At 28.5% G+C, this 17,135-nt stretch overlaps 1 protein-coding gene across 1 annotated transcript in view; it reads right to left on the bottom strand.

The window, feature by feature from the left end:
• Positions 1-17,135, bottom strand: part of LOC113387880 (collagen alpha-2(IX) chain-like) — a 139,452-nt gene that overhangs the window by 68,401 nt on the left and 53,916 nt on the right. Inside the window, exons 5-6 of the mRNA XM_026625268.1 lie at positions 3,668-3,763; positions 2,689-2,856 (exon numbers count right to left, since the gene is read on the bottom strand). Coding sequence (XP_026481053.1) covers positions 2,689-2,856; positions 3,668-3,763 — 264 coding nt within the window. The remainder of the gene's footprint in view (positions 1-2,688; positions 2,857-3,667; positions 3,764-17,135) is intronic.

Raw genomic sequence — 17,135 nt, 5'->3', positions numbered from 1 at the left:
CGCCATTTATTTAGAGAGCACCATCGATGCATTAAATTCTCAAAATAAATTAAATATTTAAATAAAGTTAGGAAGATATATATTACCTACAATGTTTGAAAAACAGGATATTTTTTATGTATGAAAATAAATTTTTCAAATTTAAACTTCTCAACTCTTTTTGAAATATATAAGATACCGTGGTGTTAAAGGAGATTGTATTTTATGTAGAATGTTTTTTTGGAAATATATAAAATAAAAGAAATTATTCTGTGCGACGTATTTTCCGAAGTTTGATTATAAAGTTTTTATCAAATTGTTTACTGTATTTATCACTGTACATTTAGGAACGGATTCTGCCGCATAACAGACAAATGTTGTGACAAGGCCATATTAGGCTCCAAATTGCATATATTATGCTACTGAATCATACTGAATACGGTCAAAATGACATGTATCTGCTGTGTATTCAGGCGTTTTACACATAAACTGCAATGCCACTCGTATGTTATGAACCTGAGTCAGAAAGACTCAGATATCTAACATTGTTTTTATGACAATAATGCGGTTTCTAGGTTATGTTTTCTATCTGACAACCTGAGAAAATTGCCTGACTGCATAGCAACCACATCGCTTTTTGAATTTTTACCCTTTTTATACGTTCCATTTCATTGATAAGTAAAATCATTTTCGTTAATGAATATTACGTATAATAAATTATTGCTTTAATTATTGCTACACTTTTATATCAGATTTCAATCATGTGATAGATTTTTAGACATAAGAGCTAATGAAAATAATCTTGAACTTATAGCCATTTTTTATATAATTAACTCCCTGTAAGGTAAGTTATAGTAATCGCAAAAAAATTGAAAGTGAAAAAAATTATATATCTTTACGTTTTAGAGGTTTCTGAGCATTTTGGTATACTTTAACAAAATTGATGTATGTTTGTGTATGTGTGTGTGTGTGCGGATGCAAACTTTCGTCGACGTTTTCGGGAACACTGAACAACCGATTCAAACGATTCAGAAAACATCCGATATTGATAAGGAGACGTGTTAATTAGTTTTGGGCAAAAGCAGGTTTAGCCGTTTCGAAGATATGAGGCAAAAAAAACCAACTAGCTGTAAGTGGAATTCTGTCTTAAGGCAATTAAGGCATCGTGCCTTAAGGCAAATTGCTGGAACTTCCCGTACCAAAAATTATTATTTTTTTAAAAACGATTGACATTTTTAAAACAAATTTACTTCGAAAAAATAAAATTTTTGAGAAACTATAATTCAAACAAAAAATTACTTTTTTTTGAAAAAAAATTTTTTTCAAAAAAAAATCTAATTTTTTTTTTTTTTTTTAAATTTTTTTTTGGAAAAAATAATGTTTTCTTTATTTTTGGCATTTTGGAAGATCTTTTTTCAAAGCAATCGTACTGCTTTAACTGCATAGAGACCAAATGTCAAAGCGCGTAAGCGCCGCGTCGCCGTCTAACGAATAAATATTGGTACGGAACCCATAGGAATGCAAACAAAATTTATATTTATTGTTAAAATCTCTATAAAATATCTGATAATTTGATGTGCATATGTCTAATGATCATTTTTGACCGCCAAATGGCATTTTTTTTTACTTTTTTCGTTAGATCTCCGAAACCGCTAGACCTGCCCTTATGAAAATTTGATCAATTCTTTATCTTGTCAATACAAGTCAAATGTTTTTTGAATTATTAAAATCGGACGCTCCGTTCTCTTAAAAACTGAGTTACCGTTTTCGGCACTTTTTGCCCCGTATCTTTGGAACGGCTGGACCTGCCTTCGCCAAAAACTAATCAGCACGTCTCCTTATCAATACGAATCGAATGTTTTTTGAATTATTCAAATCGGTTGATCCGTGTTCCCGAAATCGTCGACGAAAATTTGTATCCGCACATACATACACACACGTACATACATACATACATACACACACACACACACATACACACACACACACACACACACACATACATCCATTTTTTCTAAGGTATGCCAAAATGTTAAGAAACCTCTGAAACGTAAAGATATATAAAAATTTTCATTTTCGATTTTTTTGCGATTACTATAACTTACCCTACGGGAAGTTAAATATGGTAATTAAGTTTTTGGGAGAACATTGCATCCGATTTGAATAATTCAAAAAACTTTCTTGCATTGACAAAATAAAGTAGATATCGTTTAAATTTTTGCAGGAGCAAGTCTGGTGGTTTCAGGGATCAAGTAAAAAATGTAAAAAACTGCCATGTGGCGGTCAAGAATGATCACTAGACATGTGAATATTAAATTATCAGATATTTTATAGAGAGTTTAATGATATGTATGAATCTGTTTACGTTTCTATCGGTTCCATACCAATGTTTATCAGTAAGATTGCGGTGCACTTCGATATTTCTCCTCTAAAAGAGCGACGCAACACGATTGCTTTGAAAAACAGCTCAAAATTTTTAGAAAAAATCGAAGTTAACTTTGAATTATAAAAAAAAAATCCAAAAATCTTTTTTTTCAAAAATTTCAAAATTCTCGAAAATCTTAGTTTTTTTTTCAAAGTATTCAAACAATGTTAAAAGTCTTTTAAAAATTCTAATTTTCGATACGGAAAGTCCAAGTAAATTGCCTTAAAGCACGAGACCATGCACTACTAGTTTATTTTATGATTTCATAAAAAAACAACTCTTACCGTAAGACCAGTGGCGCCTGTCTTTCCATCTTCACCTGGATATCCCCTTGGACCTTGCAGTGATAATTTGTCTACGGCATTCAATATCATAGTGATATTGCACAAACATATTCCTGGTGCACCTGGAGGGCCAGGAGGCCCAACAGCATCGCTCGGACTATTCAGAAACTATAATGAGAAATTTAATTACATTAGCATTTTTCTTCTTCCCAGTCGAAAGATTTAATTTTATGAAATTCAAATGTTGTCATGTCAAATAATTTTGGAATATGTTAAAAAATATTTTTACTGAAGCAAGGGAAAAATTGAATACGAAAAAATCTGTTGACTAGAAACATCTCAAATTCCAAACATTTACGATGAATTTCTTAATATTAATGAGTAATGTAACAAATGTTTATTAACAAGTCATAAAAATTATTGTCATTAGTTAATTATACATTACACACAAATATATATTAATAATATTGTTGAAGATTCATACATTTATTACAATCATTCATTAAACAAACTATTAATTTATGTTAGGTATAGATATTTAATTTCAAAATTAAACTTTGTAAATCATAAAAATCTTCAATAAAATAATATGTTTAGTAAAAAATGCAGTAAAAACCTCACATGAACAAATAATACAATATATAATGTATAGAACCTTGATAACGCGCTAATTTATGGCTGTCAAAATATAATACTTTGTAAATATATTATTACCTTCGATCGATATGGCTGTACAGCATGTAAAAATAAAACATATTAATTTTAGCTGGTGTACATATAAATACATATAAGTACATATATACAGCGCTCTGCTTGATTAAATTTCTCAGTGCAATTATTCACAGAGCGCCATCGTAACCCATACAAAGCAATGAGTAATCGTAGAATAAACCGTATTATATTCCATAATTTCATATTTCGAATTAAGATAGCTATATCAGATATTGCAAGATTTAATCTTTAATAAACTATTACTTACACCTCCCTCTCCAGATCCTGTAAATTCGCCTACAGCTGGTATTCCGGGTAATCCTGGTGGACCCGGTGGTCCTCTTATTGATTCACCAGGCAAGCCCTGAGAAGAAAAATCAGCAATTATAGAAAAATATAATGATAATATATAATTAGAATGTAATGTGAAAATCATATCAATCTCATGAAGGAAAACCATACAAAGTTTTTTTAAAAAAAAAATAGCTTTGGTAAACTTTATGTTTTGAAATGAAAATTTTTCATTTTGAATAAGAAAATATCATATGTAGAATTAATCTTGGTGGAATTGATTTAATTGAATCTTGAATCAAAATTTAACAATGGTCCTTCGTTGAGCTTGGGAAAAAATGCTTATGACAATTGCAAAAGTCCGTATATAAGACGACAACAATAGACACTTTTTTCGAACCTATTGAGAACAGAGTACTAAATGAAATTGATTCAAACTCAACTATTATTGGCTCCGTAACTCAGTCGCAAGTGCCTGGTTCTTAATTTAAGTAATTTCTTATACTACCTAATAAATAATAACATTTATTAACGTTATTTTAAAGAATAAAATGATGAAAACCAAATAAAAATATAAAAAAATACATTACAAACATAGTAAGTATCTTGTAATTCATGTAATTGATTTAATAGTTAAAAAAATAAATACTAACTATATATTTGTATCAAATAATATTTTAATAGGGTAACTATCTTTTCAATCACAACCGCACCGTCTTCACAAATTTTTATTCAATATCAAATTATTTTCTGATTATGTTTTTAATAAATATTTTAGAATTCGAAATAACGAAAAGCTTCGAAACGAAAGTCATTTTTTAACTTCCCGTAGGGTAAGTTGTTGTAATGGGCCGAAAATCGGAATTGAAATTTTTTACATTTCTCGACGTTTTGAAGGTTTCTGAACGTTTTGGCATACCTCAGAAAAAATGGATGTGTGTGTGTGTGTATGTATGTGTATAAATTTCCAGTCACGTTTTAGGGCGCACGGATCAACCGATTTGAATGGTTCAAAAAACATCCGATTCCTATTGATAGGGAAAAGAGCTGATTAGTTTTTGGCAAAGGCAGGTCCAGCCGTTTCGGAGATACAGAGCAAAGAGTGCAGAAAATAGAAATCGTATTTTGGAGAGAACGGAGTATCCGATTTGAATGATCTAAAAAACATTCAATTAGTAATGATTGGGAGAAGTGTTTATTAGTTTTTGGCAAAGGCAGGCCCAGCCATTTTGAAGATACGGAGCTAAATATGTAAAAAAATGGCAGTTTTTGAGAGAACTAAGCGTCCGATTTAAATGATTCAAAGAACTTTCTGCTTGTCTTAACAAAATAATCGATGTTGGAAAAAAAATTGTCCCATTTTTTTTTTTATTTTTTTTTTAGTTTTTTGTATATCGAAAATATTTATTTCTAATTCTGACTATAGTTCTAATATACTTTACAAATAATTTCAACTCTGCAATTCAGTTTATATAATATTTATAAATATTAGACAATGTGTTACAATATTTATAATAATCTATTTAAAAACATTCAGTAATCCTCGAACATTTCGTTACGGTACGGGAAGTTCCAGCAATTTGCCTTAAGGCACGATGCCACCCACCCCACTAGTTTATATTATCATATTAATCCAGCATGTTTAGAAAAAAATTATGTCAAATTTTAAAAAAAATATAGATTATTGTGCCAGGGTGCAGTAGTGATAGTCATCATAACAACTAAACTATTCGGATTTTTTATAGCTTCCAAAATAAGAAATATGAAGTATGTGTGTTCGAACAAGTTTACATAATTGTCAAAAGTAAAAAAAAAATTCGTTCAATTTTTTTTAATAATAACTGTATATAAACAGATTACTTTGTTTGCACTGATAAAAAAAGTGGCGCAACTGTACCCAGTCTCCGCTATCTAATATAGACAAAAGTCATCATTGTCGTTGAATAATATTTTTTTTGAATTATCTAATTAATCAATTAAAAGTTTATAAATAAAAAAAATAAACAAGTTAACAAGATTAATTAGTGATTAGCAAAATAAAGCTAATAGTTTATTGCTTAATACAGCAATTTGAAACAATGTTCTAAATATAAAACAAATGCATTAAGTATTTCTGCAGAACGTTTTACTAATGACCTATATTATTACATAAAAATTATATATGTAAAGTATAGAAGTACAATTAATAACAATTAATAATGAAGTAGTCAACTGACAAATACAAAATTGCATATTGCAACGACTAAATAAGCACTTTCACAGAAAAATGTATTCATTATTCATTTTGCAATATATGATTACCGTTAAATGCTTTACTGGATAAATATGTATTTATCCTAAATAAAAGGAACTAATGTATTGCACCATTAGATTTTAGAACGAAATATATGCATTACATCAACTTTATTAAACTCTTATTTGTAATATATTTTCATTGTACTTTTCACACAATGTTAAAGATTTCAACATTTATTTTCAAAACTAATAACGAATAATGAATATAAAATACAAATATAAGTAAAAACGTAGATTGTTAAAACCCTACCATTTTAATATTTTACTAATTAATTATTAATTATGTATAATTTGATTATTAACAACTATAAAAGTTTATGTACAAAGCAAATGTACCCATTGAGTCATTTTGTCACATTTTCACCAATTATATCGTGCTAAGCGTTTATTAAATTGCTAAAAATTATGCTTTGTAATTTCGTTTTTCGAATATGAAATGCGGTTTTACAAATGTACAAATGTTACACATATTTTTCTCTACTATTACCACAAAAAAAATTAATTTTAATTTACTAATTGTAATAATTTAATTATATGCTGTAGTTTGTCGTATTTTATGTTTTATCAAAGTTGCGCAAACTATATTACATATCACTAAGAAGTTGCACATCACCGTCTTAAGTCCTAAACTTAACCAACAATTTAATTAAATAAGTTCAATTAGTTTAATAAATTGACTAACTAAATAATGTAGTTATACAAGAATGCATAGAATAATAATATAGATTACAGAATCTAATCAAAAGGTGAGTAGCGAAAGCATTTTTTGCATATTTTCAGCTGAAAGGGTAATCAAAAACCTACTGGATTTGTAAAAACAACATTATAAAAAATAAATACTGCTAAAAGATATTTTTGGTAAATTAACAATTTTGAAGCTAATTTGGAAGAAGTGAATTCTATTGACATACATTTGAATGTTTTACATTTTTTGATAATAATAGCGATCAGTCCTATAAGTTTTTGTACTTTATAAATTACAACTCAAACGGTTGTTCTCTCTCTATATGCTGAATGAATTTTTGAAATTTCTTAAATGAGTTGGGGGCTAGGGACTTATTGTAAAATGAGTAAGTAGCAACAGGCATTTTTGACACGTAATATAAAATTGAACTATCATAAAATTTCGATTTAAAATTTGATATATCTCAATTTCCTTCAAATTTAACAATCTTTGATAATGTGTAACAGTTTAAGTAATTACTAAATTGTTTAAATAGTTATCTTGATTAATGTGAAAAAATCACACCTGGAGTTAGTTGAAACAAAACCTTCAGATTAGTTGTAACATATAAGAATTACTGATTCAAATGAAGATGATAAGTTGGAATGTTTAGTTTGTAAGATATAATATGGGTACATGTAAATTGTGTTACAACAGACACGATATCTTTTATTTGTATTTGTACGTAACTATTGTTTACGTTGATTTATGATAAGAATTTTTACAACAGGAGACACTATAATTTTTAACTTCCCGTAGGGTAAGTTATAGTAGAAGCAAAAAAATCGAAATTGAAAATTATTATATAACTTTACGATTCAGATGTTTCTGAACATTTTGGCATACCTTAAATAAAAATGAATGTGTGTGCGGTTACAAATTTTCGTCGACGATTTTGGGAACACGGATCAACCGATTTAATAACTCAAAAAACAATCGATTTGTATTGATAAGGATTAGTTTTAGGCAGAGGCAGGTCTAGCCGTTTTGAAGATATAAGTAAAAAAAGTAAAAAATGGTAATTCATTTTTTAAAAGAACGGAGTATTCGATTTGAATAATTCAAAAAACATTTTATTTGTATAGGCACAATGAACCGTTTAAATATTTGCGAAGGCAGGACTAGTGGTTTCAGAGATCGAGTGAAATAGACATATGCACATCAAATTATCAGAAACTTTATAGAGATTTTAATATTTGTTAACATTTTCTGAGTTCCATTTCAGAGTTTATCCGCTAGAGTGCGATGCGTCGCTTAAGCGCTTTGATATTTCTTCTCTTTACTGCTTTATAAAAATTCAAGTATAAAAAAAACGAAATATAATAAAAAAATCAGTTTTTAAAAAAAGTATTTAGCTGTAAGTGGAATTTTGTCTTAAGGAAATTAAGGCATTGTGCCTTAAGGCAAATTACTGGAACTTCCCGTACCAAAAATTATTATTTTTCTAAAAGCGATTAACATTTTTGAAAAAATTTTACTTCGAAAATATTAGATTTTTCAGAAACAAAAAAAAAATTGTTTGAAAAGAAAAGTTTTCTTTATTTTGGCATAGTTTGGAAATTCTGACCTTTTTTTCAAAGCAATCGTACTGCTTTAACTGCATAGAGACAAAATGTCAAAGCGCGTAAGCTCCGCGTCGCCGTCTAACGGATAAACATTGGTACGGAACCCATAGGAATGTGAACAAAATTTATACTTATTGTAAAAATCTCTATAAAATATCTGATAATTTGATGTGCATATGTCTAATGATCATTTTTGACCGCCAAATGGCTTTTAGTTTTACTTTTTTCATTAGATCTCCGAAACCGCTAGATCTGCCTTCATGAAAATTTGATCAATTATTCATCATGTCAATACAAGTAAAATGTTTTTTGAATTTTTAAAATCGAACGCTCCGTTGTCCTAAAAACCGTGTTACCATTTTTGGCACTTTTTGCCCCGTATCTTCGGAACGGCTAGACCTGCCTCCACCAAAAACTAATCAGCACGTCTCCTCATCAGTATGAATCGATTTTTTTTTAAATTATTTAAATCGGTTGATCGGTGTTCTCGAAATCGTCGACGAAAATTTGTATCCGAACACACACACGACACACACACATACATCCATTTTTTCTAAGGTATGCCAAAATATTCCGGAACCTTTGAAACGTCGAAAAATGCAAAAAAATTTTTGCGATTACTATAACTTACCCTAAGGGAAGTTAAAAATTAACTATTACATCAAGCCCTTAGCATCCCTACTGATAATTTTCAAAGCTATTTTTGCTTCGAAATATATCAACAATTGCAATTCAACTGAGCAATATAAAATTATTAACGAGCTTTGGTAACACTTCAAAAGTAATAAATTCAAAAGTAATTGAAATAGCATAAGATAAAGACAGTATGTCATTACCAGAACTAAAATAGCTAAGAGAAATCTCACTCGTCTCCATTCTCATGTGAACTTGCAAACGCAAAAAGTTTTATACAATACTATATCTGCAAACCTATTTGCTCGATTTCAACAGATCCCCTTCTCGTCGAGGGGAAAGGCAAAAGTTTTCTTTAAAAAATTACGATTACTCCTGTTGTGATAGCATAGATATTAAACTTTTTTGAAAATACCTTACGGGGTACCCCTTTGTGCAATTTATCACGATGAATCGCGAGCTGAACAGTTTCTGTCAGCGGCAGCGTGCGCCGTTGACAAGACGCGCGGCGGTGGAGCTTGTAACGATCTAGGAACGTTGTACAAGCAAATGTGAGCGAGCTTTATCAACTTTTAATTAAAACGCTTTGCTTAATCGGTGAATTCTGTGTCGCGCGCCTTAAGATACAAAATCGACCACATGGCACGTTCGCGGAACACATATAACGAGCCGCAAATCTAACTGTCTGATCGAAATTTAACTATAATAACGTGTTTAAAACTTCAAGTGTTTCAAACCGCAGATTGCATCGGAAGTAGGTAGTTATAGATTATTAAACTAGTACAGGGTAGGGCGGGGCACAAAGATCCAATTTCACTTAGAGTCATTGTATTGTGAAAACCAAATCCATTGCCTCACAACAAATGTCACATATCAAACAAACAACTATCTGACTATGTTCAGTAAAACTCCCAGTCACATCAATATTGTTATTCAAAATCTTGTCACTTTCTTCACTTTTGGGGCAAAAAGAGACAGCCAGGAATGAGAATATCCACCATGCTACGTTTAATGTTAAAATCGTTTCATAGAATAATAGATACAGTAGAGCGGGGCTTAAAGGACCGCGGGCTAAAAAGATCCACCATTGATATCTCGAGAACAAGGGGAAGTTAAGAATATTTTAACTAAAATAATTGAAAGTAGAGAGAAAAATAAAAATACAAGCCATCAATTTGATTCTTACGATGTCGCTATGGAGAAATAAATGGCAATGTTCAAAAATCCATAACAAAAGTATTTTCTTTTGTTATTAATTATTTTGGTTATTAGCACTGTGGTTCGGTTCACGAAACCTTGATAAAACTTTTAAGTATACGCTATTTAATTATTTTATATAATGTGTTGTTAATTTTGAGTTAGTTACAACAGTTTTTTATGTGATTTCTATGAAATTTTACACAAGGTTGCGGTAAAAAGGGCCAACTGAACCTTTACCCTGGTGTAAACAATCGAACATAGTGAATAAAAATAAATTTACAAAAATAAATTTAGTTAAAAATAGCAATTGAACAATATATAAATAAAATAAATAGTTATTTCAAGTCTGCAGATGAATATTTCTGACGAAATGCCATCTCAATGTTGTATACTCGTACAGTGTTATCTCTGTAAAAACTGTACCCCTAAAATTTATATTTTATTGTTTGAATAAAACATCTATTATTTTGTCAAATTCATTTAAAATTAGAAATAAGACGTTGGCAAACGGACCCTTTGGCCATCCCATTTTACTCCCACTATGGGAAAAAAAGAACAAAGTGTCAATTTTTTAACAGCAAAGAAAACACATTTGTACAATGATGAAATTAGCTGGGAGTTTTACTAAACATAGTCACATAGTTTGTTTGTTTGATATGTGTTATTTGCCACGATAATTAGGTTCTCACAATATAATTGCTCAAAGTCAAATTGAACCTTTGTGCTCCGCCCTAAACTATATCTTCATCAATGCGAACCAATAAGAAGCTGTTGAATTATTAGGTTGAAAAACAAAATTGTAAATCATAATGTAAATATGTATTCTTAAACATAATGAACAAAACATTTTATCAACTTACTACTTCATAAAATGACTTTGGTAGTTATTATTGTTAATATATAATAATCCTACCAAATATTAACTTTGGTAGTTAATATTTGGTAGCAATGTTATGTTTAATTTATTTTAATTAAACTCATTGTTTCTTGAATTACAATCATTACGAATGAAATAATTGCAACTTCTATTTAAAATATGTATTTCTTAAGAATCTTGTGCACATTTTTTATAAAGATTGCACTGCATACAACTTTCGTATGAAACTTTGTCAGAATTCATCATCGGAATTGAGTAACAACTAATTTAATTTATCTCTCGTAGAAATGCTTTTTTAAACTTATTTACATTTTTGTTTTACATACTTCTTATTGTTCATACCTTTGGTGTTTAAGTTTAGGTGGTCCTTTTTACCGAGTTTTTTTCAGAGTTATTGTGATTTTAAGCTCTATTGATTAGTTCATGATAGTTATGTTATGTTAGTTTTATGAGTATTGTTAATCTCAAGTTAGCTTCAACAACTTCTTTTACATAACTTTTATAAAAGCTTACACGTGGTTGTGGTAAAAATGACCACAATGAATCTTTGCAGAGGCAATAGTTTAAACAATAACAAATAGTAGATAAAAAGGCGAAGTGAGTAAAAAAGCAATTTTTTAAAATATAATTTTTAAAACAGTTATTCAAACTCTGATAATGAATATTTCTAACGAAACACCAGATCAAGGTTATATACGCAGTGATATCTCATATTTCGTAAAATCCATTTATAATTATAATTAAAGGATCGAAATTACTACCTCTTGGCTGTTCCATTGACGGGGTAAAAAGGCAGATAACAAATTTTTGAAAAATAGTGAAAAATCATATTTCTTCAATTAAGAATTAACTGGGAATTTTACTGAAAATAGTTCGATACTTGTTTCTTTAAAATATGAAAGAACAATACCCTTATGCATGCTGTTTCAGAGCAATGGCATTGGTTTTCATTTCAGGGATAGTAAACAAAAAAAAAATCCTCCATTGGAGCAGCATATCCTCATGTAATTGTAATATCCCATTCAGTTTGTGACAATCTACCAAATCGATTTCGTCGACTTTCAGACGTTTTTCATTATGCTGTATTCTTGAATGAAGCCTGAAGATCGCATTAAGCAATATGAGTGATGTATGGCACAGTTTTTATAATATTAAGATTTTCTTTTCGTATTATAAAAGATGACAAGAACCATATACAGAATTCACGATATTTTTGATTCAGATATACTGAGGCAATAAAAATAAGTAATCTGAGTTTTCGTTTTCATATAGTATACATATGGGACTATGTTAATATAATTTTACTATTGGTATGCGCTTTAGATATTTATTCTGAACTAATACAGATAGTGTTCTTACTTTTGATAGTAAAGAATATATTGATCATATAAATCATTTTCAGAAGATGGATTTTTGTTAACCTTTAAGGAACTAAAAATAAACTGATTGTGAGTATAATCGATCTAAAATTAATCAAATTAAATTTTCCATTTAATACAATGCATACACTCGCATTGCATCTAAATAATTTTATTTTTTCCATTACTTATTAAAACAAAACAAAAAAATTTCATTGCATTTTATAAAATTTTCTAAGTTGTTCTAACAGTGTATAAGTACAAAATATGAAAGATACATTTTCATGTTAATGCTAAATTTAGTAAAACACGAGTTACGAGTTTAAAAGTAAAATATATTTTAAAGTATAAAACTATAAAGTAAGGCACATTGTATACTGTGTTAAATATATATATATATATAAGAAATAAAAAATTAATAAATTAGAAAAAATGTTCATCTTGTTTAACTTATTTCATGTTTGAATTTAATACATAATAAAAGAGTGTTTTACCATTAAAAAAAATCTATTGACGCCAACAAAAAAATATATTGTACTGTATCTGTGTTAATTTGTTATATATTGGAATACTTGTAACTAAAGCGTTATTAGCAATTAACAATGTGTCGAACGCACTTTAGCGATGAAACGATTTAATGTAAACGAAAGCTCCGTTTTATACATTGGAGATTATAACTATTGATTGCATATTAACGCACAAATAGATGTATACTATCTGTCGTTGTTTAGCAATAAAAAATATTTTTAGTATAAAAATTACTAACTGATGATGAATGTAAAAACTTGTATGTGGTATTGTAAAACTTGAATGTAGAATGCTTCACTTGTATGTGGTATACAAATGAAAGAAAGAACTAACACAAGTGAAATTAATGATTTACCCACTGCAAAGCATGCAACTTATACATGCTCATGGCGCATATTGATAATCACAAAAAGACGTTCACAAAAGGACAATAATTGAGCAGTTATCAATCTATATAAAAAATGATTGGACTACTGAAATGATTATTATAAAAGAAAGGTTTGTGATAGGACGTTGACAATTTAAAGTTGTATGTAATTTGCAGGTCCAAACAGGTTCAATGTCTTGTTTTCAATTAAAAAAAATAGAATAAAATAAAAAAATAATAGTTACATTATTCAGCTAATGCAAAATATAAATTTCAAGTGTACATTTTTTGCAGAGATAACACTGTTGAGATAACCTTGATACAGCATTTTGTCAGAAATATTTATCTGCAGAGTTGGAATAACCATTTATTTAATTTATCTCTTGTGAAATTGTTTTTTTTATTCCATTTACTATTTTATTTACTATTTTTTATTGTTTTACACCTTTGCCAGGGTAAAGGTTCAGTTGGTTTTTTTACCCCAACCTGTAAGCTTTTATAGAGGTTATACAAAAAATCTGTTGAATCTTACATAAAATTAACAATAAAAACAAATAACGTATACTGAAGATTTATATTAAGGTCTCGTAAACTAAACTACAATGCTCATAATCAAAAAAGCTAACAACAAATTAAAATACTTTTGTCGTGGATTTTCAAACATTGCTGTTTATATATCCTGATACCCTTGAGTAAAGAATCAAAGTGATGGCAAAAACTCAAATATTGTTGTTGAAAGTTCTTAACTTTACTTATTTTTGAAATATGGGTGATGAACCTTTAAGCCCTGTTCTACCCTATATATTAGTTAAAACTTCTATTTATTTTTAAAGTCCAAAATTAATTAAGCATAATTGAACGATAAACTTAAATAAATTTTTCTACATAACGCGAAATGACTAAATTTAATATTCTGGGCAATGTGTTTGCATTTCAACGTTCAATTAGGTTCTTTTCTGAAATAAGTAGAAATATAAAGTCAACTCAAACAAGGCTACTTGCATACGAATGAACTTGTTACAAAACAAATTAAGTCACGAAGCGTGTATACCACTTATAATTTATATTCAGAAATGAATATAACTGGTTGCTGAAATTATTAAATTATAATTTTTCTTTGGAATTTCAAACATTATTATTGTAATTTAATTTCTTGCCCTCTTTGTAGCTGTTTATTTAAACTGCGCTGCTAAATTTATTGTAAATGTCATATATTTCAAATAATTTTATATTTCATAGGCAGGTTGAAAAATAATTGGCTTTCAATGAATTAATGAAAACATAATTATATAATTAGCATCGTGCCTTAAGATAAATTGCTGCAACGTCCGTACAATTTTTTTCTTTTTTTTAAAGTTTTTAAATTTTAATTAGAATTAGAAAAAATTGAAATTTTTGAATAATTTGAATTATTTTTTCATATTTTCAATTTGTACTGATCATTAGAATCTCTATAATATGTCAAATTGGACCTTTGTGTCCCGCCCTACCCTAAATTAAATTTTTTTTATAGATTCTGATCTGAAGCGTTTAGATATTTTGAGTATTGAATTTGTTAAATAAAATGATAACTGACTTGAAACTACATATTATGAAATCATTCACAATATTTTGCATTAGAATAAAATTCGAAAGAGGAGTTGAACGATTTAAATCTTCTTGGATCTTTTCCTCATCATCATTAGTTCTGATAATAAAATAAATAATTGAAAAATCACTTGTTAGGCTAATCATATTACAAATGAATTTGAATGCTTGTTTGAAGCTTAAAATACCTTATTTGAGTTTACTGATTATATAAATTATGTAGTCAAAGAATCTGATTATATCATAGAATTATGAAACAGCGGCATATTTATTGATAAACTTATATTTTCTGATTGAAATTCTGCTAATGAAACGTAACTCGTTCATTCAAATTGAACGTTACTTTCAAAAACTATTAGTTATTTATTGGGATTTTACTTCTATTACAAAAATAATATAAAATTTTGATGTTGACATATATGATTATATTCTTTTAAGACGATACAACAAAACAAATTTTTATAAATTAATATTTAATTTCAAACGTTTCGACTAAAGATGCGTACACGTACACGGCACAAAAGTTTGCACTAACATTGATACAAGTTGGCAAAAATCCTTATTTTTTTCTTTTTATGTAAATATGAAAAATAATGAGAATTTTGTTTCACAAAAAACTTACTCATAAATACACACACACACACACACATATATATATATATATATATATATATATTTTGAAATATGTGAGTTTGGTGTTGATATATATTTTGATGAGTTATTTAGAATCGGGCAGTAACACCAAGTAAAGAAAAAAAACTAAAGTAGTTTTTAAATACTTTATTTATCCATACGTTTCGGTCTTCATCGAGACCGTCATTCAGTGGAAAACTAAAAGATTTTATATGATGTAGGAGGCAATAATATAAAGTTATAACTTATATATAAGTACTTACAGAATTAATTATACAAAAATACACTACACTATTACACTGTGATAAACCAGGCTATTAATAATTGGAACATTTAAACTAATTAATTTTTTAGACAATTTTTGCTTACATTCTAGTGTGTACAAATTGACTAACGTCTAAAAACTGAATGAATTGTGTTTACAATTTTTTTGAGAAAGTGTAAAAAAGACTGGCAGACATATGTTTTTTGTAAAATAATAAAATAATAAAAATACACGCTTCATTCAGATATGGTGAAAACCAATAAGTGAAACAACAACAGATATGGTGAAAACCAAACAGTGACACAACAACTCTGGTAAATTCTTTTAATGCCCACAACCAACATCTACAATTCACTTATGAATTAGAAAATAATAAATCTATCAGTTTCTTAGATGTACAACTCTTCCGCGAAAATAATAATATAATAACTGATTGGTATCACAAACCAACATACTCAGGCCGTTATCTTAATTACCACTCTTACCACCCCCTCTCTATCAAAATAGGCACAATCATAAACTTAATTGACCACGTATTATTATTATCACACAGTAAATTTTTAAGAAAGAATCTCTCTCTCATTTCACAAATCCTAACCAAAAACTCCTACCCACAACACCTCATCCAATCCATAACAAAAAATAGAATCTTATATCTCCAAAACCGTCACAATAATTTAATTAATAACCCAAACCTTGAAAACTACGTCGGAACTATAAGTTTACCTTTCATCAAAGAATTATATTACCCGTGGAGAAAACTTTTCAATAAAAATAATATTAGAGTAGTTTGTACTTCCGAAAATACTTTTTCAACTCTTTTTACAAAATTAAAATCAAAATTTAACCCAAGAATCTTAAGTAATCTAGTTTATAAGCTTAATTGTCTAGATTGTAATTGCGTTTACATAGGTGAAACTAGTCAGAACCTGCACAAAAGAACATCTCAACACAAAAACAATTCAAAAAATAAAAATCAGTATAAAACACAATTAACAGATCATATCAATGAACTCAAACATAGCATTGATTTTTCCAATCCCATGATCCTACATTTCGAAAATAATTTATTTAAAAGACGATTTAGCGAAGGTTGCTTAATATCTTTACACAAGGATACAGCCATAAATTTAAGAACTGACAACAATTCGCTTTGCAATGACTATAAAATAACTCTCGACTATTTTCAAAAACACCACCATATCTGAATGAAGCGTGTATTTTTATTATTTTATTATTTTACAAAAAACATATGTCTGCCAGTCTTTTTTACACTTTCTCAAAAAAATTGTGAACACAATTCATTCAGTTTTTAGACGTTAGTCAATTTGTACACACTAGAATGTAAGCAAAAATTGTCTAAAAAATTAATTAGTTTAAATGTTCCAATTATTAATAGCCTGGTTTATCACA

The sequence above is a fragment of the Ctenocephalides felis genome, unplaced genomic scaffold (assembly GCF_003426905.1).
Source record: "Ctenocephalides felis isolate EL2017-DRISC unplaced genomic scaffold, ASM342690v1 CF-g0.4_SCAFFOLD_03572, whole genome shotgun sequence".
Lineage (NCBI taxonomy): Eukaryota > Metazoa > Arthropoda > Insecta > Siphonaptera > Pulicidae > Ctenocephalides > Ctenocephalides felis.
The sequence above is the reverse complement of the archived record's forward strand: the minus strand, read 5'-3'. Positions and strand labels throughout refer to the sequence as shown.